The sequence below is a fragment of the Cucurbita pepo genome, chromosome 20 (assembly GCF_057944985.1).
Source record: "Cucurbita pepo subsp. pepo isolate OVF chromosome 20, ASM5794498v1, whole genome shotgun sequence".
Taxonomy (NCBI): Eukaryota; Viridiplantae; Streptophyta; class Magnoliopsida; order Cucurbitales; family Cucurbitaceae; genus Cucurbita; species Cucurbita pepo.
Window position 1 is genome coordinate 4,212,000 of NC_141817.1, and position 24,501 is coordinate 4,236,500.

At 35.7% G+C, this 24,501-nt stretch overlaps 2 protein-coding genes across 6 annotated transcripts; both read left to right on the forward strand.

The window, feature by feature from the left end:
• Positions 1 to 1,992: 1,992 nt before the first annotated feature.
• LOC111782851 (vesicle-fusing ATPase) lies at positions 1,993 to 14,659 on the forward strand. 3 transcript variants are annotated; one of them, XM_087120621.1, is made up of 22 exons: positions 1,993 to 2,151; positions 2,243 to 2,512; positions 3,112 to 3,208; positions 3,287 to 3,368; positions 3,480 to 3,530; positions 3,957 to 4,127; positions 4,897 to 5,051; positions 5,123 to 5,231; positions 5,686 to 5,785; positions 5,871 to 5,926; positions 6,291 to 6,356; positions 6,490 to 6,572; positions 6,674 to 6,807; positions 7,905 to 8,115; positions 11,615 to 11,746; positions 11,844 to 11,904; positions 12,034 to 12,093; positions 12,280 to 12,338; positions 12,446 to 12,533; positions 12,807 to 12,929; positions 13,354 to 13,419; positions 14,198 to 14,659. In XM_087120621.1, exons 2-22 carry the CDS (start codon positions 2,329 to 2,331, stop codon positions 14,339 to 14,341), a joined length of 2,232 nt encoding a protein of 743 aa, XP_086976747.1. In that variant the 5' UTR covers positions 1,993 to 2,151; positions 2,243 to 2,328; the 3' UTR covers positions 14,342 to 14,659. The 3 variants fall into 3 exon arrangements, with proteins under 3 accessions (XP_086976747.1, XP_086976749.1, XP_086976748.1); XM_087120623.1 differs by having other exon boundaries at positions 2,273 to 2,512; XM_087120622.1 differs by having other exon boundaries at positions 1,994 to 2,151; positions 2,246 to 2,512.
• Positions 14,660 to 16,040: 1,381 nt separating this feature from the next.
• LOC111782853 (inositol monophosphatase 3) lies at positions 16,041 to 22,336 on the forward strand. Of its 3 annotated transcripts, XM_087120689.1 has the most exons (13): positions 16,042 to 16,227; positions 16,338 to 16,393; positions 16,489 to 16,539; positions 17,821 to 17,901; positions 18,001 to 18,104; positions 18,194 to 18,278; positions 18,957 to 19,011; positions 19,096 to 19,139; positions 20,504 to 20,572; positions 20,649 to 20,749; positions 20,819 to 20,875; positions 21,063 to 21,157; positions 21,949 to 22,336. In XM_087120689.1, the coding sequence occupies exons 1-12, from the start codon at positions 16,215 to 16,217 to the stop codon at positions 21,151 to 21,153; spliced, it is 807 nt and encodes a 268-aa protein (XP_086976815.1). In that variant the 5' UTR covers positions 16,042 to 16,214; the 3' UTR covers positions 21,154 to 21,157; positions 21,949 to 22,336. The 3 variants fall into 3 exon arrangements, with proteins under 3 accessions (XP_086976816.1, XP_086976815.1, XP_023519442.1); XM_023663674.2 differs by lacking the exon at positions 21,949 to 22,336 and having other exon boundaries at positions 16,043 to 16,227; positions 21,063 to 21,382; XM_087120690.1 differs by lacking the exons at positions 18,957 to 19,011; positions 19,096 to 19,139; positions 21,949 to 22,336 and having other exon boundaries at positions 16,041 to 16,227; positions 21,063 to 21,382.
• Positions 22,337 to 24,501: the final 2,165 nt, after the last annotated feature.

Sequence of the window (24,501 nt, forward strand, 5' to 3'; positions counted from 1 at the left end):
CTTTTCACAACCCAACCCTCCTCTATTTTCGGGTGTGCCAACGTTGGCCCCGAAGGAGGGTGGATTGTGATGTCCCACATTGGTTGGGGAGGAGAACAAATAGGGGTGTACATGGTCCGGATTGGGTCGGGTTGGAGGATTTTTTTGACCCAACCCAAAAGTTTGGGTTGGTTAAATTGGTAACCTAACCCGAAACTTTTCACAACCCAACCCTCATCTATTTTCGGGTTGGGTTATCACAATTTTTTTTTTAAATTTTATTTATCCACAATTTATAATTATTCGTATACGATCAAATATATTAAAAATTCACATACAAACACAAATCAATAAAACAACTAAATACCGATATTTCTTAAAAATTAGTTAAAGTAACAAAAATATAAAGATAGATTATAAAATTAAATACACAATAAAAATGATTAGTTGAAAAGTATGGTATATAATACAAATGAAAAAATATATAAATATATTTTAATTGAAATAGGTTTATTTATACGTGATTAGAGTCTTAAACTATTAGAAAAAATAAAATATATAAAGTTGTGATACGATAATGTTGCAACAAATAGATAATAAATGTTTTAGTATTGTTTTAAAACATTAATTAACCTAAATTTAGTACTATATACTTAAAAATAGTATAAAATGGGTGAATACTTGAGAAAAATAGTGAATAACTCAAAATATAATATAAGGAGAATAATAATAATATCACACAAAATATAATATAAAGAGAATAATAATAAAAAATATATATTATAAGGTCTTATTTTCTTGATATATTTTATATATTTTTTTTTGGCTCGGGTCAGTCCGAAGGCTTGTTCATGAACCCGAAACCGAACCGATTCCATTCGAGTTTAGAAAAAATGGATCAACCCTACCTGAAATGCTAATCCAACCTAACCCAACCCAGTTCGGGTTGGGTTAGTCCGGGTTGTCGGGTTGAATGTACACCCCTAAGAACAAACCACCATTTATAAGGGTGTGGAAACCTTCCCCTAGTAGACGCGTTTTAAAGCCTTATGGAGAAGCCCGAAAGGGAAAGCACAAGAGGACAATATCTGCTAGCGGTGGGGAAACCTTCTCCTAGTAGACGCGTTTTAAAGCCTTGTGGGGGAAGCTCCAAAGAGAAAGCCCAAAGAGAACAATATCTGCTAGCGGTGGATCTGGGTCGTTACAAATGGTATCAGAGCCAGACACCAGACGATGTGCCAACGCTGGGCCCCGAAGGGGGGTTGATTGTGATGTCCCACATTGGTTGGGGAGGAGAACAAACCATCATTTATAAGGTGTGTGGAAATCTTCCCCTAGTAAACGTGTTTTAAAGCCTTGAGGGGAAGCCCGAAAGAGAGCCCAAAGAGGACAATATCTACTAGCGGTGGATCCCGTTACAGTTAGAGGTGTCACCATGTGCAGAATTTGGATTCCAAATCCGGGACGAACCAAAGAAAAAGCTAATAGACATGTGATGCCATATGCACCTTCCTAGGGGATAACCTTCACTCGAGCACTATAAGACAATTGTGTCGTACAGGGAATTTCAAGGTATGATGCATTGAATTAGACACCAAAACATAAGTTTTAGTCTAAACGGCCTCTTTCGAGTGTAAAATTAAACTATAACCGTTAGGATTACACAACTCACACACTCGATTCCCGTGAAGAATACGAAGAACAACAGTGAGAATATAAAGAGAAATATACACGGTAATACCAAGATGGTAAACTTCATGGTAGCTATAGGTTTATATGGATGACTTTTGATATCTATCGTCGAAGCAGCCATACAACGTGATAAAGTTTGGGTCATCTTATATTTTTATCGCACTTTAATTTATATATCAGTATACGAAAATATTTTAGTGAAAAACTAATATTATTGTAATATATTTTAATGGTTGTTTTTATACGTTAAAAAAAAAAAAAAAAAAAAAAAAAAGAAAAAATCAGAAATTTCCAATATGAACATACCGAACTCCAAAGGGAGCCTTAACCACTAAGCTTGTGTTTATTTTCTGCATGTTCCATTGCAAGATCTTGCCTGTCTCCTTCTTCTCTGTGCGACTTGTTCCGTCTTCAACCTCTGCCCCTTTTTTCTCGAAGGCAACGTTCTTCGGGACTCAATCCAGCAGAGCTTGGAATTCGGTAAGCATTCCAGATCTCGTTTCTATACTCTCTCTTCCAATTCTGCGTCGGCTTACATTTTCTCATTAGTATCTTGCCGTAATTTAAACAGCAGAATTTGGAATCTGCTATTGAATCACAGGCTCACGGATTCTCTATTCCACGCTGATCGTAAAGATCTGAAGACCTCGCGGGAAAATGGCGGGTCTGTTTGGCCTATCTTCAACTGCTCCGGCCACCATGATCGTTACCAGTACACCGGCGGCGGACCTTGCCCTTAATAATCTTGCTTACTGCTCCGCTTCTGATCTTCAAAACTATGCGGTCCCTGGCACTAAGCTCTTTCTCGCGTTGGTTGGCGATTCCTTTGTCCTCTCCCTCTCATATCCTTTTTTTCATTAATTTACTTTTACCTCGATTATTTCCAATTTTCAGATTTTTTTTTCCTTGCCTTACTCAAACTTTCTTAGTTGCATATCGTATTTTGCCCTGTCCTAAATTCTAATTAGCCATTTTGCATCATGCTTTGGCGAGCATATGTCATAGCTTGGTGAAGTTTCAAGCTCGTCTCGGCTTAATCTTTGGCTAATTTTAGTGTACGAGGCCACGAATTAGCCGTTTTGCATCATGCTTTGGACGAGCATATTTCATAGCTTGGTGAAGTTTCAAGCTCGTCTTGAGCTTAATTTTTGGCTTATTTTGTATGAGACCATGAATTATCTTACTTCCATATCATCAGGATTATTACCTGTTCTTGGAGCAAATCACGTTGTTCTGTTTGAAAAATTTGACATTTGTGGTACTGCTAGTTCAACTTTTGTTCGTTATTGCTTTTGTCATTTGCTCAATTATACAAAGGTGTTGATGGAATTGACGACTAGTGAATCCGGTTATATTATGTCAAAAGTGAGAGAATATGGCATCATTCTATGGTGGCTCTCTTTCATTTTATTTTACTTTTGTGGGCTTAACTGAGAAAAACTCCTCATGGAAGCATAGGCAGTGGCCACATTGCCTTAAATGCTATTCAACGTCGTCATGCTAGAGTTTCAACTGGGGACAGGATATCTGTGGCAAGGTCTTTGTCTATACCGAACTCTTTCTCTTTGCAGCTGTTACAGCAGTAATAATACTTGTAAAATGATTTTTTTCTTAGATTTATCCCGCCAGATGATTTCAACCTGGCTTTACTCAGATTGGAGTTGGAGTTCTTTAAAAAGGGGTCCAAAAGTGAGCAGGTATGCAGAATGAAATCAAATTTGAACTATTCTTGCCTGCCCTAGGATAATTTCAAAGTGTATCATCAAGGAGTTAATTATTAATGTTTTATTTCTTTTTACATTTTGTAGGTCGATGCTGTTCTCTTGGCTAATCAATTGAGGAAAAGATTTATCAACCAGGTAAAATTTTGAGGCATAACTTACCTGATATGCATGCTCTTGTTACTTGGTAACCTCTCAGGTGGCCATAATTTCCAATTGTTTGCTTGTTTCTGTTTTTTTTTTTCTCTTTTTTGTCAATCTTGTAAATATTACTTTCCTTTCACTATAACCTTTCATAGGTTTTCTACGGTGCTATGGTTGTGGCAGATCAATCCAGACATTATTTGAAAAATACCCTGATAAGTGATAATTCATAGATTTCTTTTCATCATTCTGTTATTTTAAAATATTTGTTAATAATTATCTTATGTCGTAGACCAATATTGATTATCTAGAATGCAGGTCCTTTTCAGTTTCTCATTTGGTGTTTAATAACATATGATACCTTCTAGAAAAAGGTTGTGGGGGCATAACTTACAAGTTTCTGGTTATGCTTGCATGCAGATAATGACAGCAGGGCAAAGAGCTTCTTTTGAGTACCATGGTACTAACTACATCTTCACAGTTAATCAAGCTGTTGTGGAAGGGCAAGATACATCCAATAGTGTTGAAAGAGGGATGATTTCAAATGATACCTATTTTGTCTTTGAAACATCAAATGGAAGTGGAATAAAGGTTAGATCATCTGTTAGAAAATCTCATCCCTTTCCTTGTAAGCTTTTTTATTTGAGAGTACTGCACCCATTTCCTTTTAAGCTTATCTTCATCTTCTTCTTATTTATCCCTTACCTTTTAGTAGTAATGATCCAACCCTCCTATGTTCTTTTAGATGTAGCTACATTTAAAACCATGAAATGGCTTGAAGGTTTCAATCCTGGATTGTTGTACTTTTAAAGGGAATTTACTTGGCTGCTACTTGGTGCAGGCTTATTAATTCTTTCTGAAACTATAGTAACCTCTCCATGCATCAATTAGCAGTTCTTCCTGTACTTTCTATTGTGCTGGAGTTTTGTTTCCCACTTCTCTGTGCATTTAATTTTATCAATTTAACGTTTCTAGTCCAACAAGACAATCCTATATTGTAGTATGGAAATGTAAATATAAATGTTCAGTTTCATATTATGTGTTGGAGATGTCATTATGGATACTTTTGATTGCAATAATTATAAATGAGTACAGGTCCAGGATATTGTGGTAAGGCTGGGACCTTTCTTGGTGCTTGCTTCATGTGTTGACTTAAATACTCCGATAATGAAAATTTCCATGCTTCTCTCTCATGTTTTCTATTTCCTCTTTGCTCATTATCGTCTGTGAAGGAAGAGAGTCCTAATAACATTGATGTGATAGTCATCTATACTGATTCTCTACATAGTGCACCATTCTTGGATGAGTAATTTTTTAGTTACTTCTCTTTGACTTGCATGCATTCCCTTGCACTTTGCAGATCGTTAATCAACGTGAAGCTGCTAGTAGTAGCATTTTTCGGCAAAAAGAATTTAATCTTCAAGCACTTGGTATTGGTGGATTAAGTGAAGAGTTTGCTGATATATTTCGAAGAGCTTTTGCCTCTCGTGTTTTCCCTCCTCATGTGACCAGCAAGTAAGAATCTAATAATGACAATAATCATTTTCTTGTGGTTACCAAGTTTTCTAAGAAGATACCTGCTACAGGTTGGGAATTAAACATGTGAAGGGAATGCTGCTATATGGACCACCTGGAACTGGCAAAACACTTATTGCACGTCAAATTGGAAAAATGTTGAATGGGAGAGAACCAAAGGTTAATATATAACTCAACCTTTTATGTATGTTTGATGTACATTTTACATCATAGGCTCATATCATCCTCCATCAGCTTCCGTATTATTTTCTCTCTTTTCCAGTTTCCATTTTAGATGCGTAAGATCTCTTAAATTTTAGTATTGCCTGGATGAAAAGCTGACTATATTTTGAAGTCGACTGTTAAAAATAGAGAATACTTGATTATGAAAACCAAGACCTTTGAGGCATTATGGCCCAATGTGTTCATGCATAGTCCTTGATTTTGCGTGTGCAATTTTCTTCCTGCATCTGGAATTGTCAATAATTACACCTCTACTTGGTCAATCTTGTATGATCTCTGATTGCCACTGCTTCTACATAGTCTCTGCGAATTGGCATAATCCATATTATGACCTGGCCAAACTTTATTTGCTCTCACACTCTCTCCCACACGTTTTTCTCCACCTTGTTAGATTGTCAATGGCCCTGAAGTCTTGAGCAAGTTTGTTGGGGAAACTGAAAAGAATGTGAGAGATCTTTTTGCTGATGCTGAGAATGATCAAAGGGCCCACGGTAATGGGAGTGATATAGATATTATGATATTTCATCGCAAGTATTTCAATTTTGTTAATTCCAAGATGGCTTTTTCTCAAGACAGGAGACCAAAGTGAGTTGCATGTCATTATCTTCGATGAAATTGATGCTATTTGTAAGGTATTTGGTTCTTGTAATATATTGTAGCTTTATTATTATTATTATTATTTTTAGATTCACAAAGAACTTAACTTCCCAAGTGAAAAAGTCACTAGATCTCATAGTTGTAAAAACCTATTTTGGCTAAAATGAAGAGCTGGCTCTTGTGGTTGGCTATTCTTGAATCAGAATTTCTTCTGTAATTTTACTTCAAAGGTGAAAACTAAGAATAAATCCACAATTCAATCCATAGGATAGTAACTGAACACATACTGTAATAAGCATTTCACCCATTTGCCAACCTCGTTTCCTGAGTATTTGTTTATATATTATATGGTTTTGAGACAAAAGTTACCCGTTTCACTTTTTTCTATCATGCCTGCAGGCAAGGGGATCAACTAGAGATGGAACTGGAGTTCATGATAGCATTGTCAACCAGTTACTCACGAAGGTTTGTCTGAATTTTTTTTGTAGCAAATTCATATCAGTACTACGTTTTGGGGACCTTCTTTTATACTTTTTTTTATTAAAAATTTTTAATCACAAGGATTGTATCATGTCTAAGAGGCATCATTTCTATACAGATAGATGGTGTAGAATCATTAAACAATGTGCTACTTATTGGCATGACCAACAGGAAGGATTTACTTGATGAAGCCCTTTTGAGGTTTCTTTCTCTTGAGAATTAGTTTTTTTTTTTTTTTTTTTTTTTTTTCCTACGAAGAATTTTGGTTATGATTCTATAATTAAGCACATGAGCTTCTACAGACCAGGTCGCTTGGAAGTTCAGGTTGAAATCAGCCTGCCGGATGAGAATGGCCGTTTACAGATTCTCCAAATTCATACTAACAAAATGAAAGAAAATTCTTTTATTGCTCCTGATGTGAACCTCCGAGAAATTGGTATGTTGGATAACATTTTTTCTTAACTTTTAAGGTAAATATATAATTTGGTTCTCAAAGTTCACACCATTTAAAAATTTTATTTCTAATTTTTAAAGGTCTCAAATCTATTGTCAAGTTACAAAAGAATTCAATGAAATTAATCAACTTTCTACTCAAGAAGGTAGTTGAAATTGAATAAAGGAATGCTAAGGCATTTTTAAAATATTATTTTTTATGATAAAGCATTTTTTTAATGTTTAATAGCATCTTATACTTCCAGTTTTAAAATTTGGATAGGATCAGGTTGGAATCTTTTATCGGCTAGAGTTGGAGATATTTAGCCTTCAAAAGGTGTGAATTGATAGGAAAAAAATATATTTTTACCTATCACGTCATTATTTTTTAAGACATTATCGAAAATGGAAAAATTGACACTTTCACTAAACGTTGAAAACTTTTGAAATGTTAAGTCAAAGCTGCAACTATTGTGTATTCACATTTTTATTATAGATCACCTTCATCTTATTCTTCTTTTCTTTTGTTCATTTTGAATTCGTTGACCGACATGTATACTCATGGATTTTTCTTTTCCAAATTATTGATTATATTGAATTGTGGGTTCTTCATAGGCATGTTCTTAAATATCTGAAGTTGTACAAAAAAATAGGACACTCCGAATGGTGCTGCTTGATAAATAAAATAATTGCATACCTCTTAAGACCCCTCTTTTGAAGGTAGCTTCTATTGGAGTTTTAATCAATTGTATATCAATGCATTATATATTAATCGTATAGCAATTTTAATTATAACTTAGTGGATAAGGCACCAATTATCAGCTCAAAGGTCAATAATTCGTTCCTCCCTCCTGCAATTGTTGAACCAAAAGAAAAAAAAAAAAAAAAAAATCCTAGTAGAAGAGTTGTTGAATCTTTCATAGTGAAAAATGAGTGGATTTCCTTTTCATGAACACTGCGGTAGGAGGTGACAATGGCAAGGGTAGTTACCATGTTGAAGTTTTTATTGATTGTTTCGCTACTGTCTTGTTTAACCACATGATATACGTGGTTGAGGATAACAATTTTGAAGGTTTCTGAGCTATTTTAATTAATTTGCAGCTGCTCGTACAAAGAACTACAGTGGTGCTGAAATTGAAGGGGTTGTAAAAAGTGCAGTATCATACGCCTTAAATAGACAATTGAGTCTTGATGACCTTACGAAACCAGTTGATGAAGAGAGCATTAAGGTTACAATGGATGACTTTCTGAACGCTGTCCAAGAAATTATTCCTGCTTTTGGTGCTTCAACAGATGACCTTGAAAGATGCAGGTTATTCTACAAATTATCTTTTGATGTTATATGTCAATAAAAAATTAATTATAAGATAAGATGACAAATGCCTTGGGGAGAATACAAGAACTTGTTAAAATAATTAATGTGTCTGAATATTTCAAGGAAAACCAATGCCAAATTTTGAATACTTACGGAAGCTTGCTTCTAGAGCCCTTTTTCTATGGGGTTTATGGATGGAACGGAATAAGAAATTTTTTTAAGAAAGGCTACTGTTTTTTTTCCTCCTTTTTAAGCTTTTGTACAGCTAAATGCATCTTGGTAATCTCATAGCTACCCTACACTCTTTTGTAATTTCCCTCATTCTTTGATCCTTCTCGATTTTAAGGCCTTTTGTAAGTAGCCTTCTTGGGTGGGGGAGCTCTCTTCCCCGGCCCTTAGGGTGTTTCTTGTCCTCTTTTTGTTTAACATATACCTCAAGTTTCTGATTAAAGAAAATCTTGAAACTTATTGGTTTTTTGTCAACAAAATCAAAGAACAGATTTTGTTCCAAGTATTTTGAAATTATCTGACTTGTCTGAAAAAATACACGTGTTCATTCCCAACAAAATGACCCACAATTGGTGGCACTTATGAAAGAAAAGAAACTATAGAATCTTCATTGAAAAGTAGAAATCTTTTGGGATCTTCAGCGAAGAGTTAAGGTTTTGTTGGGATCTTCAACGAGGTCTTTTCGGGGAGTTTTGTGATCTTATGCAGTTTAAAGCTTCCTACTTGGAATACCTTACATGGATTTTTGTAATTACTCAATTTCATTCATCAACTTCATTTGGGGTGTTTTGTTTAGTTCCCTTTCTTAGTAACGGGACTTCTTGTCTCATTGGCCTTTCTTTAGTTAAATCTGTTTCTCATTCAAACAAGCACAGACACAAACATACACGAATCAACATGAAGTTTGTTTTTTTTCTTCTGAAACAAAAACGAAAATTTTTCATTCAAAGAATGAAAAGAGACTAATGCTCAAAAGATACAAAACTCTACACAGGAATGGAAAGAAACAACTAAGAAGGATTATAAAGAATATAAATAACAATTCAAATAATACTAAATTAGTTTTAACAAAGAGCGTAAAATAATTATCCAATCAAAACATCTGAAGAAAGGCCAAGAGCACTAGGCTTTGAGCAAGAGTGATTGATGGAGGAAGGAAGATATTTGACAAATGAGAACAATCCTTTCTGCACTTTAGATCTAAAGTCATATTCCAAAAAGGAGTTGAGAGATCTGACAACTGAGGACCAACTCAAATATGCCCAACCGCTCAATAGTCCAAGCCACCAAAATAATCATCCCCGTATATCCAAAAAGGGCTTCATAAAAACAGCTGACATCCTTCAAACTCCAAAATTAATAAAAATTGAAACTCACTTCAAGGCAACATGAAAAAAAAAAAAAAAAAAAAAAACGCAGCCTCCAAAGCTGGATAAAACACAATTAGATGTTAATTTGTCGTGACTGAGGAGTGATTTCTTTCGTATGTAATCCACAAACCTCAATTAAGGAATGAAATTTGGGAGGAATTGAAGGATTCTTTGCTAATGATGTTGCTGATTGCAAAATTTCAATTGAGTTCCTTTTATCAATAACTGGAAAAAAAAAAAAAAAAAATCTTTCAAATGCAAGTGCAAGAGTCTTTGATAGAAAATTCATCAGTCTCTACATTAATTAAATGTGCTTCAGATTTCTCATTATTCATACTAACATTAGATGCTTTATCAGATTCGACATTATTAACAATTGGAGAGGAGAGAGAGTCCTTAGTGGTGGGAGAGTTAATGATACTGTTGGTTAAAGTGACAATTGAATATGGAGGAGTGATCATTTGAAGTGAAAGAGTGAGTAGATTGTGAAGGGGGCTGTTGTAACTTTGGAGAGGAAATGAGGAACTGACCACAAGCTTCTTCCAAAATGTCTAAATTAATCTCTAAATTTTCAGGGATACCTGAGCAGCCTTTCTTCTGAGTATAATGGAGAGGGTAGGTTTCAATAAGTCTATTTTTCATTTTTGAGACATGAAGTATAGGTTTGGAAGTGATGAAACCTGAATAGACGTAGAGGAAACCATACATTATCTATAAATGTTGCATAACCTCAAGGTCATCCTGAAGAAAAAGACCAACCAACTTTTGCAGCTAATCATGAAAAAGAATAGAACTCAACTCGACATATTTGGCCATAAAATCCTCATATGACAAAATAAAACCTTCCTCCATCATAACTTGATTTATTATCTTTAGATTCACTGAATTGACAAGTCGCCATGATCTACTTGGAGTATCTGAAGGATAAATATCCTCAAAAGGAAGAGAAAAATTCCCAAACTGCAAATTGAAACTGAAGTTTGAACTGCAAATTCCCAAAATGGTGTCTTTTTGTTATCAACTTCTCTCATAAGTATCCATCTATTGGAAATACCAAGTAGATGTTAAATTGATAGAGAAGTTTAAAGAAAAATTGCATAAAAGGAAAAGATGAAGAAACTATTCTAGTGTTTTGTAATTGTAACAATGAATGCATGAATATGGAGAAAGAGAACATGAAAGCCTTTTCTAATTTACCACTCTCAAGTACTTCTTTCAACGATATAGTCAGCACTATTTTAGTGAAAAGGAATTTCGGACAAAAAATGCAAATTTGGATGTTAACTCAATTCAGTTTTACCTACAACACTATTTGTAGTTTAAAATTATAAGCTTCAGATTCAACTTGAGCATAAATCAACTATTAAAGCATCTACCATCGATTAAAAAGTCGAGGTTCAATTTTCCACCTCATATGTTGTTGAACTTCAAAAACTTTTAACTTTTTTTTTTTATAAGCCTAAGGTGTTTAACATTGAATTTTTTATGTAATCAACTTGAGAATAGCTCAACTAGTTACGACATTATACCTTAAACCCGGTCAGAGGTTCAAATAATCACCTCCACATAGTGAGCTAAAAAAGCGTTGATTTTTTCACGTAACATGGTATTCATTATGATTTAGTCATGCTTGATTTTTCCATGTGTGTGCAGTGTATCATTCTAGAAACTCTGAATACCCTAGGCTTCTGTTGGCGATACACTTCTGCACAATTGTATTGATATTGATTTTTCAAATCTGTCACCTGAGACCTGGATAGAACCCTCAATCAAGAATTTACTGTTCACATTCAAGTTTTTAGGAATGCTCACCTCTGATAGCTAGGGAAGATCTCAACCCTTAAATTCCAGTGAATTATGCACACAATAGGAATATTTTTTGTGATACTTTAATATCAGCTTGTTGGAGTTAAATTAATGGTTTTTGTATTTGATAAGGGAGAGTTTATTCCATTACTTGTTTTGTATCTTTCTTCTTTCATTTGGAGTGGGAGGGATGACAACCTCTTGTATTGATCTAATATGTTTCTCTAGTTATTTGGAACACTCAAACCCTGTTAGATTTCTTAAAATTTAAATACTAGTCCTTAATGTGTACTATGTTACTGCAATTGTAGGCTTAATGGTATGGTGGAATGTGGTGGACGACATAAGCACATTTATGAAAGAGCAATGCTACTTGTAGAGCAAGTTAAAGTGAGCAAGGGAAGTCCACTTGTTACTTGTCTTCTCGAAGGCCCTAGTGGCAGGTATGCTTCATCAAGTATTTTTCCTTTCTTTAACGCAGAACCTTTATTATACACAGTTTAATTTGTTAGTTATGGCTAAGACCTCACCCATCTACAGTGGCAAAACTGCAATGGCAGCTACTGTTGGTATCGACAGTGAATTTCCATATGTCAAAATTGTAAGTTATTTTTCAATTTTGTGTTCAGATTTTTATTCCCTGTTCATGCATTTACATCCGTCTGTACTGTCTCATTACCTGGTTTTCAGTTAGTTCATCTTTTTTCCCCTCCCTTTTTTTGTTGGTTAGATATCAGCTGAGTCTATGATTGGCCTTCTTGAGAGCACAAAATGCGCTAAGATTGTCAAGGTTTGTCAGTGCTTCTATGACTGCTAGCTTGTCACTCACCTTACTGTTAACAAAGCTTATATTGAATCAAAATTTTCTGTTCGATAATTATGTCTACAGAAAGTCAAATGTGAGTTATGTTGAGTTTTTGGCTAATGGCCTGTGAAATTTATTTGAAGGGACTTATGATGTGTCGCTGTTTGATAGGTTTTTGAGGATGCATACAAATCTCCATTGAGCATTATCATTCTCGATGACATTGAAAGGTAATTGTTGGTAATTCTGACAATCATCCGTCTACAATTCCTCCTAGGTATTAACTTATTAGTATCCTCGCCAAATCTCTTTCTGATAGTAAGGTTCCCTATTGCAGATTACTGGAATATGTTGCCATTGGTCCTCGTTTTTCAAATTTGATGTCTCAAGCACTGATGGTTCTTCTCAAACGACTTCCTCCCAAGGTTTCTTCAATTTTGTGAATCTGAAGTTTTTAATTCACACCTGTTTCATTCTCATTAGAGTACGGTAGTGATTTATATAGATATCCTGAAGCTGGGAGGTAAAGTTTATACTCCATGTGAATACAAATGTACTAATCGCTTTCATGTTTAGGCTTTTCATCCATGACACTCTTCTATTACTTTTTTTCTTTTTGGGTCAAACACTCTTCTATAACATAGCAATCTTACTGATAGTTACTAATCTATTTAGCATTTGAATTACTACATATCCAGGGTAAAAAGCTTCTGGTAATTGGAACAACTAGTGAAGTGGGCTTTTTAGATTCAGTTGGTATTTGTGATGCTTTCTCTGTCACCTATCATGTTCCAACATTGAAAACAGATAATGCAAAGAAGGTAAGTATTGAGTACTCTTGCCATCCTTCTTGTATCCTTTCAGATCTGCAGTCATTTGTTATATTCGTATGATATTAAATGATAAAGGTGCTGTACTATGTGGCTTGAATTTCTATTTCCTGGTTTACTTTTGATCTCAGAAACTTCTTACCTATAATCATAGAAAATTATGCTGAGAAAAGAGTGAAAATTGCTCATCATACGTTCGCCTATCAGAGAAATATTAGTTGAAGGATACTTGGTTTTTTAAGTTTAGAAAATTGTAATACTATCTTACCAAAAAGGAAAATTATAATATTATTCGCAGATTTCTTTTTTCAGGATTAACTTATTTAGACTTGCATTGAACTCGTAATGCCCTCTGTTTTACTTTTTTATTATTTTTTTATGGATAACTGAACTGAAAGGATACCGTGTATCTTAGGTGATGCAACAACTGAATGTCTTTGCTGATAATGATGTGGATGCTGCTGCGGAGGCTGTCAGTGATGTATGTTCTCCATCTCTCTTTGACCTTTTTCTGCAGTTATGTTTTATTGAGTTTTGTTAAATACCAAAACATGATAGCTGCTCACATGATCATTTGCACCAGATTAATAGGAGTTTAGGGATCCAATTGTAGTTTTATTTTGCTCGAGAATAAGTGAGCTTCATTTTTAGTTTTTAGAAAATTAGATAGCTTCCTAACAAGTTGTGTTTACTTTCCTTAAATTACTACTTTTTGTTTTTAAACTTGGACTAGGCCTGAACACATTTTTATGAAGAGATTATAGAACAAAAGCAAAGGCAATAAACAACTTATTTGTTTTTTTTAATTAAAAACTATTCTAGAAATGGAAAAACAGACGATTAATAAAATAAAATAATAGAATTGTTATTGTTATTGTATTAGCTCTAAGAAATGGTATTGAGCTTTATGGCCAAATGGAGATTGAATACAGCTGTTGAGTAAAACTGGGACTTGTTCCCATTAAAACCCTCGATTATTGTGAGATCGAGATCCTCTGGTTTGATTAATTTTTAACAAAAAAACTGATAGTCTCGCATTGCTGAATGAATTGCTCTCAGTAATCTGGTAATGAATCTAAAATGGATCTCATTTGAATATATAAAATAATTGAATAGTAGGTATATTCATTATTCCAATTGAAGTGCTCGATCTTTGAAAATTGGCAATAATTTTGATATATTCTGTGGTATTCAATGAGCCTGAAGAACTCAGCATTTTATGACACCTTTTTAAACATGTGGATTTACAATGCCATCAGATGCCCATCAAGAAGCTGTACATGTTAATCGAGATGGCTGCCCAAGGTGAGCGTGGTGGAGGCGCAGAAGCAATCTATTCTGGCTCACAGAAGATCAAGATCTCTCACTTTTTCGACTGCCTCCAGGACATCATCCGATTCTAGATAGATAGATTGAGATTCTTCTTTCATTTGTTTTTCACCTTATAATCATATAATCTTTTCTTTTGATACCTTTGGGGACGGGGCTTTGATTCAATAATTTTGATACTCCATGGTTGCCGACTGCTACCTCTGGTTGTTTTATCGAGATTGGTTGAGGTGCGTGTAAGCAGAAAAGTTTTGAACTTTGGTACTCCAATTGCAACTGCCATTGATGGATAGAAATGGGAACTGAACTCATTTTGTTGTTCAACCCAACTGCTGATTTGAACAACTGAACGTATTATTTAATTTTTATAATCAGATTGTGAATTGGAGTTACTGTGTTGGAAACTGAGGAAAATGTTCGCATTCTTTGATCATCTCATAGTTATTCCTTACGTGTTATTTTCCCTTTTATTGCAATTCAAATATCCATGGATTCTTCATCTGTTTTATAACTAATGATGCTTCTTATGATACCCCAAAGTTTAATACCGTTCTTGAAGAACTCATCATCAGACACATTTTTGGAGTCATTATAAATGTTGCATATTTTTAAAACGTGTTGACTTCAAACTTTTCTACCTTGGAGAGGGGTGATAAAACTCATTTATGAGATTTCTTTGGCTCTGAAAACAAGGGTTATTGTCATAATTCATATCATTTATGAGGATAAGTTCTCAACCCAACCTTTTTGACATTAAATCTCATACAAAATATGCTAACTAAGTGGTACAGTTTAAGCTGACAATATAAGGCATTAAATCTCATACAAAATATGCTAACTAAGTGGTACAGTTTAAGCTGACAATAAAATTTAAACATCAGCAACAATATGCACAAGGTGATGCGTTTTTTCTACTTAAAAAAGAGTATTTACATGTTTGAATTTTCAAGAATGATTTTAGCTCAGATTTAAAAAAAAAAAATTTCAATTTCTTAAATCTTGCTTTCAAAACTCTTTTTCAAAATCTCTTTACCTCGGTTTTCTAAAACTTTTTTCTTGAACTGGGGCTAGAGGCGCGAGCATACGTCACTTGGAAGTGAGTGCCGCACAATTACAAGTCTGCTACCATCGAAGTGCAATTGTGACAAGTAGTTGAATTATGCAATTGTGACAAGTAGTTGAATTATGTTGGATTTACGGTGACGCAAGAACGAATAGGCTTAACTCACTTGTTGTTGGGAAGTGAGTGTCGCAGAATCGCAAGTCCGCTGCCATCAAAGTGCGATTCTGATGAGCAGTTGAACTATGTTAGATTGAGTGGAGAAATTGCCCAATATTCACTCTCATCCAATTAAGCAAACTTGGAGAATTGGGTGAGACCAAAAGAGCATCTTTGGGGCATATTCTAAAACACCCTCTACAATACTCCCCCGCATATTCCATCTTCCTTCACATTTTATTTTTCGAATATAAAAATATTCTCTGAAATTACATTTAATTTTTTAAAAATAGTTTCTGAAATTTATTCCAATTTTAAAAATTAAAACATATTTGTTTCTATAAGATTTTGAGAACATTTTTTACTTTATCTAATTAATTTAAGTTAAATTATGATTTCTTTCATTTTATTTAACGATCCCAATAGTTCAAAATTAATTAAAAAAAATTTGATAAAATTTGTACTATCCACTTGGATTACTCGAATAATATTTAGAATTTCAATGAAAACGAAATAAATAGATTAAAAAAAAAATTAAAATTATGTGAATTTTGAAATAGTTTCAAAAACTATTCTCAAAATTTTGAGCAGCCAGTTTTCTCCTCCACAGATTTCTACCTTCTTCTAGATCGAAATCACTTGTTTCTGATCCTATCGTCTCCATTTCATCAATTCCTTCAGCTCTCTCCATTCCACGAGCGAGCTTTCTTGGGAAGATAATTGAAGCGATGGCGGAGAATGGTATGAACTCTCTCCGATTTTGCTCTAATTACTCCTCCGTCGTTTAATTGTTTGTTTGATGGCGGAAAACGGGTAAAATTGAAATGTTGTTTGATTGATTTTGTTTTTAGTCTGTCTCGAGGAGTATCTTGCGACTGCAGTAGATGCTGCCAAGAGAGCTGGAGAGGTTTTTCTTCTTTTTTTTGGCTTCTGTTTCATTTGCTTCATTCAATCTCTTCTGATGATCCGTTCAATCCTATTTGATTTTGTGGTGTTTCTTAGATAATTCGCAAGGGATTCTATCAGACAAAGCATGTTGAACACAAAGGCCAGGTGATTAGATTTTGACACTGATTGAAGTCGTGAGGAAATCGTTTGTTTATTGAACTCTCTCATTTATTGAAATCTTGTTTGAAATCATAAGTCCACCATTAGCAGATATTATTTAGGATTGAACTTTCTCTTTTGGGTTTCGCCTCAAGGTTTTTAAAACCCGTTTGCTAGGGAGAGGTTTCCATACCCTTATAAAGAATATGTTTCGTTCTCCTCCCCAACTGATGTGGAATCTCACAATCTAGCCTCTTTAGGGGTTTAGATCTCACAATCCACCCCCTTTGGGGCCTAGCGTCCTTCCTAACACTCATTCCCTTCTCCAATCGATGTGGGACTCCCCAATCCACCCTCCTTCGAGGCCCAGTATCCTTGCTGGCACACCGCCTCGTGTCCACCCCCTTCGGGGTTCAGCCTCCTTACTGGCACATTGCCCGATGTCTGACTCTAATACCATTTGTAATTGTCCAAGCCCACCGCTAGCAGATATTGTCCTATTTGAGCTTTTCCTTTTGGGCTTCCCCTCAAGGTTTTTAAAACGTGTCTGCTAGGGAGAGGTTTCCATAGCCTTATAAAGAATGTGCTTTGTTCTCCTCCCCAACCGATGTGGGATCTCACAATCCACTCCCTTTCGGGGCCTAGATCTCACAATCCACTCCCTTTCGGGGCCTAGATCTCACAATCCACTCCCTTTCGGGGCCTAGATCTCACAATTCACTCCCTTTTGGGGCCTAGATCTCACAATTCACTCCCTTTTGGGGCCTAGATCTCACAATCCACCCCCCTTCGAGGCCTAGCGTCCTCGCTGACGCTTGTTCCCTTCTCCAATCGATGTGGGACCCCCCAATCCACCCCCTTTGGGGCCAACGTCCTTGTTGGCGCACCGCTTCGTGTCCACCCCCTTCAGGACTCAGTCTTCTCGCTGACATCGCCCGGTGTCTGGCTCTGATACCATTTGTAACCGTCCAAGCCCACCGCTAGCAGATATTGTCCTCTTTGGATTTTTCCATCCGGGCTTCCTTTCAAGGTTTTTAAAACGCGTATGCTAGGAAGAGATTTCCACATCTTTATAAAGCATGCTTTGTTCTCCTCACCAACCGATGTGGGATCTCACACATTTGAATGGTATTATGGAAAACAGGGGAACGGGTAGAACTCAAGCTTAATTTTAGTGTTTAGATGGCTGTAGTATTTACAATGTGAACTAGCATGCTTTTATTGAAACATTTGGGAGTGATTTCTGCTGAATGACTACATGTCTATTAATATTGACATGGATTGCAGGTTGATTTGGTCACTGAAACTGACAAGGCTTGTGAAGATCTCATTTTTAATCATCTCAAGGAGCATTATCCCTCACATAAGGTCTAATTCTTTAACTCATTTTTATGTTACCCATTATTGAATGAAGAAAACATAGACCTTTCGTCCAACTCCTGAATTATTTCAAACTGGCTACCTCAGTTTATTGGGGAAGAAACAACTGCTGCTTGTGGGCATACCGAATTAACCGATGAACCAACGTGGATCGTTGATCCTCTTGATGGAACAACAAACTTTGTTCATGGGTACCCATCCATGCCTGCAATATAGGTTCCTTTTCTTTATGTATCTATAGCTTTTGCTAACCTTAATATCATAACATAACAATTTGTAGGTTCCCTTTTGTGTGTGTTTCTATTGGTCTGACCATTGGAAAGGTTCCCACAGTTGGAGTTGTCTACAATCCTATTATTGAAGAGGTGAGAATCACATAGTTTCAGTGACAGGATGTTATGTTAGATGCTAGTTCAGACTCCGGGTTGCTACACTTGTTTGGCTAAATTCAGCTTTGTGATACTCTTATATTCCCAAATAGGGACACAGTTCACAGTTTTTCATAACCATTTGATCAATCAAGTGATATGTGACATCCCACGTCGATTGGGGAGGAGAACAAAACATTCTTATAAGGGTGTGAAAACCTCTCTCTAGCAAACGCGTTTTAAAAACCTTGAGGGGAAGCCCAAAAGGGAAAGTCCAAAGAAGACACTATCTGCTAGCGGTAGGCTTGGGCCGTTACAAATGGTATCAGAGCCAGACACTGGGCGGTTGTGACATTCCACATCGGTTGGGGAGGAGAACGAAGTATTTTTTATAAGAGTGTGGAAACCTCTCCCTAGCAGATCGTTTTAAAAACCTTGAGGGGAAGCCCGAAAGGGAAAACCCAAAGAAGACAATATTTGCTAGCGGTAGGCTTGGACCATTGCAGATAAGTTCTGTTAAGCATGTGAGTACTGTTGGCTTTCATAGGATCAAATGGACCATTTTATGGTACAATAAGTGAAATATATTTATCATCTTCTAGGAACCTGTTACAATGTTTTATTTATCCATTTCTTTCTAAGCCAATCGTATTAGTTTGTTTTCATGGTCTCTAGCTTTTTACTGGTATTCGTGGAAAAGGCGCCTCGCTTAATGGTAGGCCTATAAAAGGTGAGTATGTGGCACTTCGACTCCTCTGAAATTTCGAAATTGTATACTCATTTATCTCAAATGCTTCTATTTCTTATCTTACAGTATCCTCTCAAGACGAATTGTTGAAGTCTCTTCTTGCAACTGAGGTATGTTATTAAAAAGGATTCCATGAGTCCTTGAGAGTGTTATGGGCCTCACAGCCACTTCTTTATCTTGCTGTTCTTGTGTTGAGGATAAACTGGGATTTGCTGAACTGTGTTCATCATTCTGAATAGATTCTGAAGAAGTCTCTATATTTACATTTCTGTTAAGTTTCCCCTCAACTGTCTTCATGATACGCATTTTGATTTTCTATTATGGATTATCTTCGGGTCATGCTTTGTCTTATAAGTAGCATGGATATTGAAACCATGTTCCAACACCTTAGATTGTAGAAAGATTTTCTTAGACAGTGTAGGGAAAAACAAATTTCAAATGGCGCTCCTGAGTTTCCCTGTTGTAACAACTCAAACCCACCGCTAGCAGATACTGTCCGCTTTGGCCTATTACGTAACGCCGTCAGCCTCACGGTTTCATAATGTGTCTACTAGGGAGAGGTTTCCACACCTTTATAAGGAATGCTTCATTCCCTTCTGCAATCGATGTGGGATCTCACAATCCACCCCTTTTGGAGGTCCAACGTCCTCGTTGGAATATCGCCCGATGTCTGGCTCTGATAGTAACAGCCCAAACCCACCGCTAGCAAATATTGTCTGCTTTGACCCGTTACGTATCGTCATTAGCCTTATGGTTTTAAAACGTGTCTACTGGGGAGGTTTCCACACTCTTATAAGGAATGTTTTGTTCCCCTCTCCAATCGACGTGAGATCTCACAATCAATCCCCTTGGGGACCCAATGTCCTCGCTCGCACACCGTCCGGTGTCTGGCACTGATACCATTTGTAACAGTCCAAACCCACCGCTAGCAGATATTGTCCGCTTTAGCCTGTTACGTATCACCGTTAGCCTCATAGTTTTAAAACGCATTTGCTAGGGGAGGTTTCCACATCCTTATAAGTAATGCTTCGTTCCCCTCTCTAATCGATGTGTGATCTCACAATCTACCCCTTTGGGGACCCAACGTCCTCGCTTGCACACCGTTCGGTGTCTGGCTCTGATACCATTTGTAATAGACCAAACCCACCGCTAGTAGATATTGTCTGCTGTGGCCCGTTACGTATTGCCGTCAGCCTTACGGTTTTAAACGCATCTGCTAGGAGAGGTTTTCACACCCTTATAAGGATGCTTCGTTTCCCTCTCTAATTAATATGGTATCTCACATCTGTCGAGTAGCGATTTTATTTATTTCATATATATATATATATATATATATGAATGCATACTTCTATCAGTAATGAAGAAAACCATCTTTCCTGCCCACATTGATGTTAAGTCATACCCATAGTTTTTTCTACAACTTGCCAATCTTACACTTTGACCAAAATAAAAGTTGATCATAATGGATGAACAGGTTGGAACCAAACGTGACAAGTTGACTGTAGATGCTACCACAGACCGAATTAATCGTCTTCTTTTGAAGGTATAACGAGACCTTAACTCGGTTCCCTATGACATCCTGTGATTTCCTCACTTATATCAATATCTTCTTCTTATAGGTGAGATCAGTCCGGATGAGTGGTTCCTGTGCACTGAACCTCTGTGGAGTAGCCTGTGGAAGGATTGATTTATTTTTCGAAATTGGTTTTGGAGGTCCTTGGTATGATATATAAACTATCTATCCATTGTTCATCTGAGACATCACACTTACACTACACTAATCGTTCAGGGATGTCGCGGGCGGTGCTGTTATCGTCACAGAAGCTGGTGGGCTCGTGTTTGATCCGTAAGTAGCAAGAACTCGAGTCGAGTCTGTTACTCTTGAACTCTACTCTAATGAGCTAACCATTTCGTAATTGAAATACAAAAGAAAAAATCTTTTATCTATCGGCGAATGCTCGTGTAACCGAGTTATTAACTCGCTTAGGAAATTTAGAAACTTGGTTTTGATGGAATATTGATGGTAATGGCAGCTCTGGCAAGGATTTTGATGTAACTTCTCAAAGGGTAGCAGCTTCCAACCCTCTTCTAAAGGATGCATTTGTGGAGGCTTTGGAGCTTTAAGAGTGTAATGATCTTCAACTTTCTATATCTTGCCACAGTTTTGTTCTTTCTTAGGTGGATGTTGATTCATTGTAATCTTGATTATCCAATTATGAAAAAACTATACGACGCACCTTGCATCGTATAATTTTAAAATGAAACGTTTAATAATAGGATTGCTTGGAAATAAAATGTTGATCGAGTTTCCTATGGAAACTTGTGGTGTTTTTGGAAAAACTTTAGACAAAAATCGTATTAAAATTACAAGTTATGTTTTTAAACTTTCATAATCGTGTTTATTTGGTTCGTGGGCTTTCGAAAATGTATAATAGATATATGAATTTTTAATTTTGTATTCAATAGGTTCGTTAGCTTTATAAAAATGTCTAATAGATTCTTGAAACTTACCATCTTTTGTTCAATAGATCTCTAAATTTTTTTTTTGGTATCAAATAAATTATTGACATATTATACATAAAATCAAAAATTTTAGGATTGATTTGGATCTAAAATTTAATTTTATATTTAATAATTTATAAACTTATTACACTCAAAGTTTGAAACAGAGTACAAATTTTGAAACTTCAGAGATCTTAGATTTTTACTTAACCTAAAGTTGCTACTGTGTGTAATTACGTAACCATTTTATGTGTAATGTAATCTTAATATATATAACATTTTATGTGTAATTTATGTATAATGTAATCTTAATATATATAGCATTTTATGTGTAATGTAATCTTAATATATATATATATATATATATATATATATATATATATATATTTCAAGACTGAAGATAATATCTACTCGCAGTGAGTTTGAGCTGTTTCAAAGTATTAGAGCCAGTCCCTGTGTGATGTGTGAGTGAGGAGGTAGAACTTCAAAGGGGGATGGACACCAGGCTGCGTGGGAGCCAGAACACTAGGCCTCCAAGGAGGGTGGGTTGGGGTCCCACATCAATTAGAGAAGAGAATGAATGCCAAGACGCTAGGTCCGAAAGGGGTGAATTAGTCTCCGCTGTTGCAAAGAAAGCCTCTTTCTTTTTCTTTCTTTCTCCGCCATATTATTAAAAGCTTGTTGTGTGGTAATAAGGGGTTTTGTTCTAGTGCGCGAAAAGCTTGTTGTGTGGTAATAAGGGGTTTAGTTCTAGTCGCATAACTGAATAATGATTCTGTAGAGTAGAGCTTCCTTCGGATTGAAACTTATGTTCGTTATTCCATTCGAAAAAGTATTCCCCAGCTTTCGAAAAAGTATTCCCCATTCTCATCCAATGATAGTCTACTGAACTCCGATGACTCACCCGTGTGTGTTATTATCATTCTCATCCAATGGAAGGTAAAACCGAAGACAAAGACGATAACTCACCCGTGTCATTCGCATCCAATGGAAGGTAAAGACGATAACTCACCCGTGTTATTCTCATTCTCATCCATGGTAAAGACGATAACTCACCCGTGTTATTCTCATCATTCTCATCCAAGGTAAAGACGATGACAATGACTATAACTCACCCGGACTGAATTTTCCTGTTCTATTGATTTTGAACCAGGTGTCTCAACCATGTGTGATCCTGTCTCACTCCAGCATTTTATCAGAGTAGTCAGGAGGGAAGCCCTGTTCCCAACTACCTTATCTGGAGAACGGCGTAATAGAGTCAACGTCGGTCTATCTTTCAACGTTGTCTCTATCTTTGGGATGATTTCATTAGGTTGATATAACTAATGCGCCACTACCCGAAAAAGGACCGACCTCTTAGAGAAAGAGATATAGTAGCTTTTTACTTGTACTTTTTTATTTACTTGTACTTTTTGACTTATACTCTAAAGAGTCTATTTTGTTTTGTAAATAGAATTTGAGTAGTAATCTAAAGGGTAACAGAATTAGAGTAGTACTTTTTTAAGTGTGTGGAAACCTCTCCTTAGTAGTGAAGTTAGGTTGTTACATATAGTCTCTAATATTTGTCTGCCTCTAATGTTCGCATGAAATCTAATACATGAACCAACTTAAAAAATACAAAATTAATAAACTTAAGACACATTATCTTACCAATAACGAGTTAGCCCTAAATGGAAGAACATCTTACGAACCAAAAGTTTAATTTTTCTTAATTACTATCTTTTTCATCACATTTAAAGTAGAAATTAAATGAAAAATCAAATCAGTCAAATGTTATAGGTCAATAAATTGTGTGTACGACTAAAATCAGACATTTATTTGACCTAAAATAAGAAATAAGGTAGGATTTGGTAATAATTTTGTTTTTATTTTTTTTTCTATTATATTTATTTCCTCACAATTTTTTATTATAATTTATACCACTTCAAAAGAAATATTATAATTCTTTGTCAAATTCTATTTTTTTTTAAAAAAAAAAATTTATATAATAAATTTTGAATTAGGTTCAAAATGCTATTTTTCGTGTTAGTTCCTATCTAATTTCGAACCGGCTTGCCTTTGTCCCTTGGATACTTTTCCATTTGTACTGAGGTGTTTCAACCTATAAAATGAAGGAATGAACTCTTCATCCACACAACGGAAGCACTGGTAACCGTTTTGATTTTTATTAAGAATTAAAACAAAGCAATAAACAGGGGAGTAAGAACTCTACCTTTGTAGAAACCCTAACTTGCAAGACTTCAACGAGATCTTCTTTGTTATGACTCGAACACAAGGTCAAGGCCTGTGGGAGCGTCTGGAAAGAAAATCCCAAACGGATTGGAGGAGAAGAGTTTCGAGGATTCTCTAGAGATGTAATTTCGTTCTCTGGAGAGAGTGGGAGAGATTTGTATGTCTTTGGCTCAACCCGAGAGTCCTATTTTGGAGAATCTTTGCCAATATATTTGCATATTTAATATATTACAATATAATATCTTATGCAAATCATATTTAAGTCCGTTTTATCTCTGTAATTACATCTTTCACCTTAAGTACCACTGATTCTCTAATGAACAATTTGTTTATGATCCAATCATAAACCAAGTCCCTCTCGAGCTAATGAGAGGGTGGGTCCCATTGTTCAAGTCCCAAAATCAGTACTTAAAGAGAACAACTCATCTACTTTCCTTATATGTAAAGGATTAAATGTCCTCTCATGATATTATGTTCCCAACTCCCTATTTGGTCAAGTCACCAAAATGGTAGACATATTGAATCCGCTAAAAGAGTTATTGTCACCTATGTAAATTAAAGGACAAACCCTCACAATCAGAAGTTCATAACTCACTCAGATCGAGTCGCATATGATCATCATGTGAAATATTAATCTTCTCAATAAATGGATTTATAAAGAGAGATTAAATATTTCTTAGTCCAGTCTTATATAAACTCATTGTATAAGATACCCCCACTTACATGTCTCCACATGAA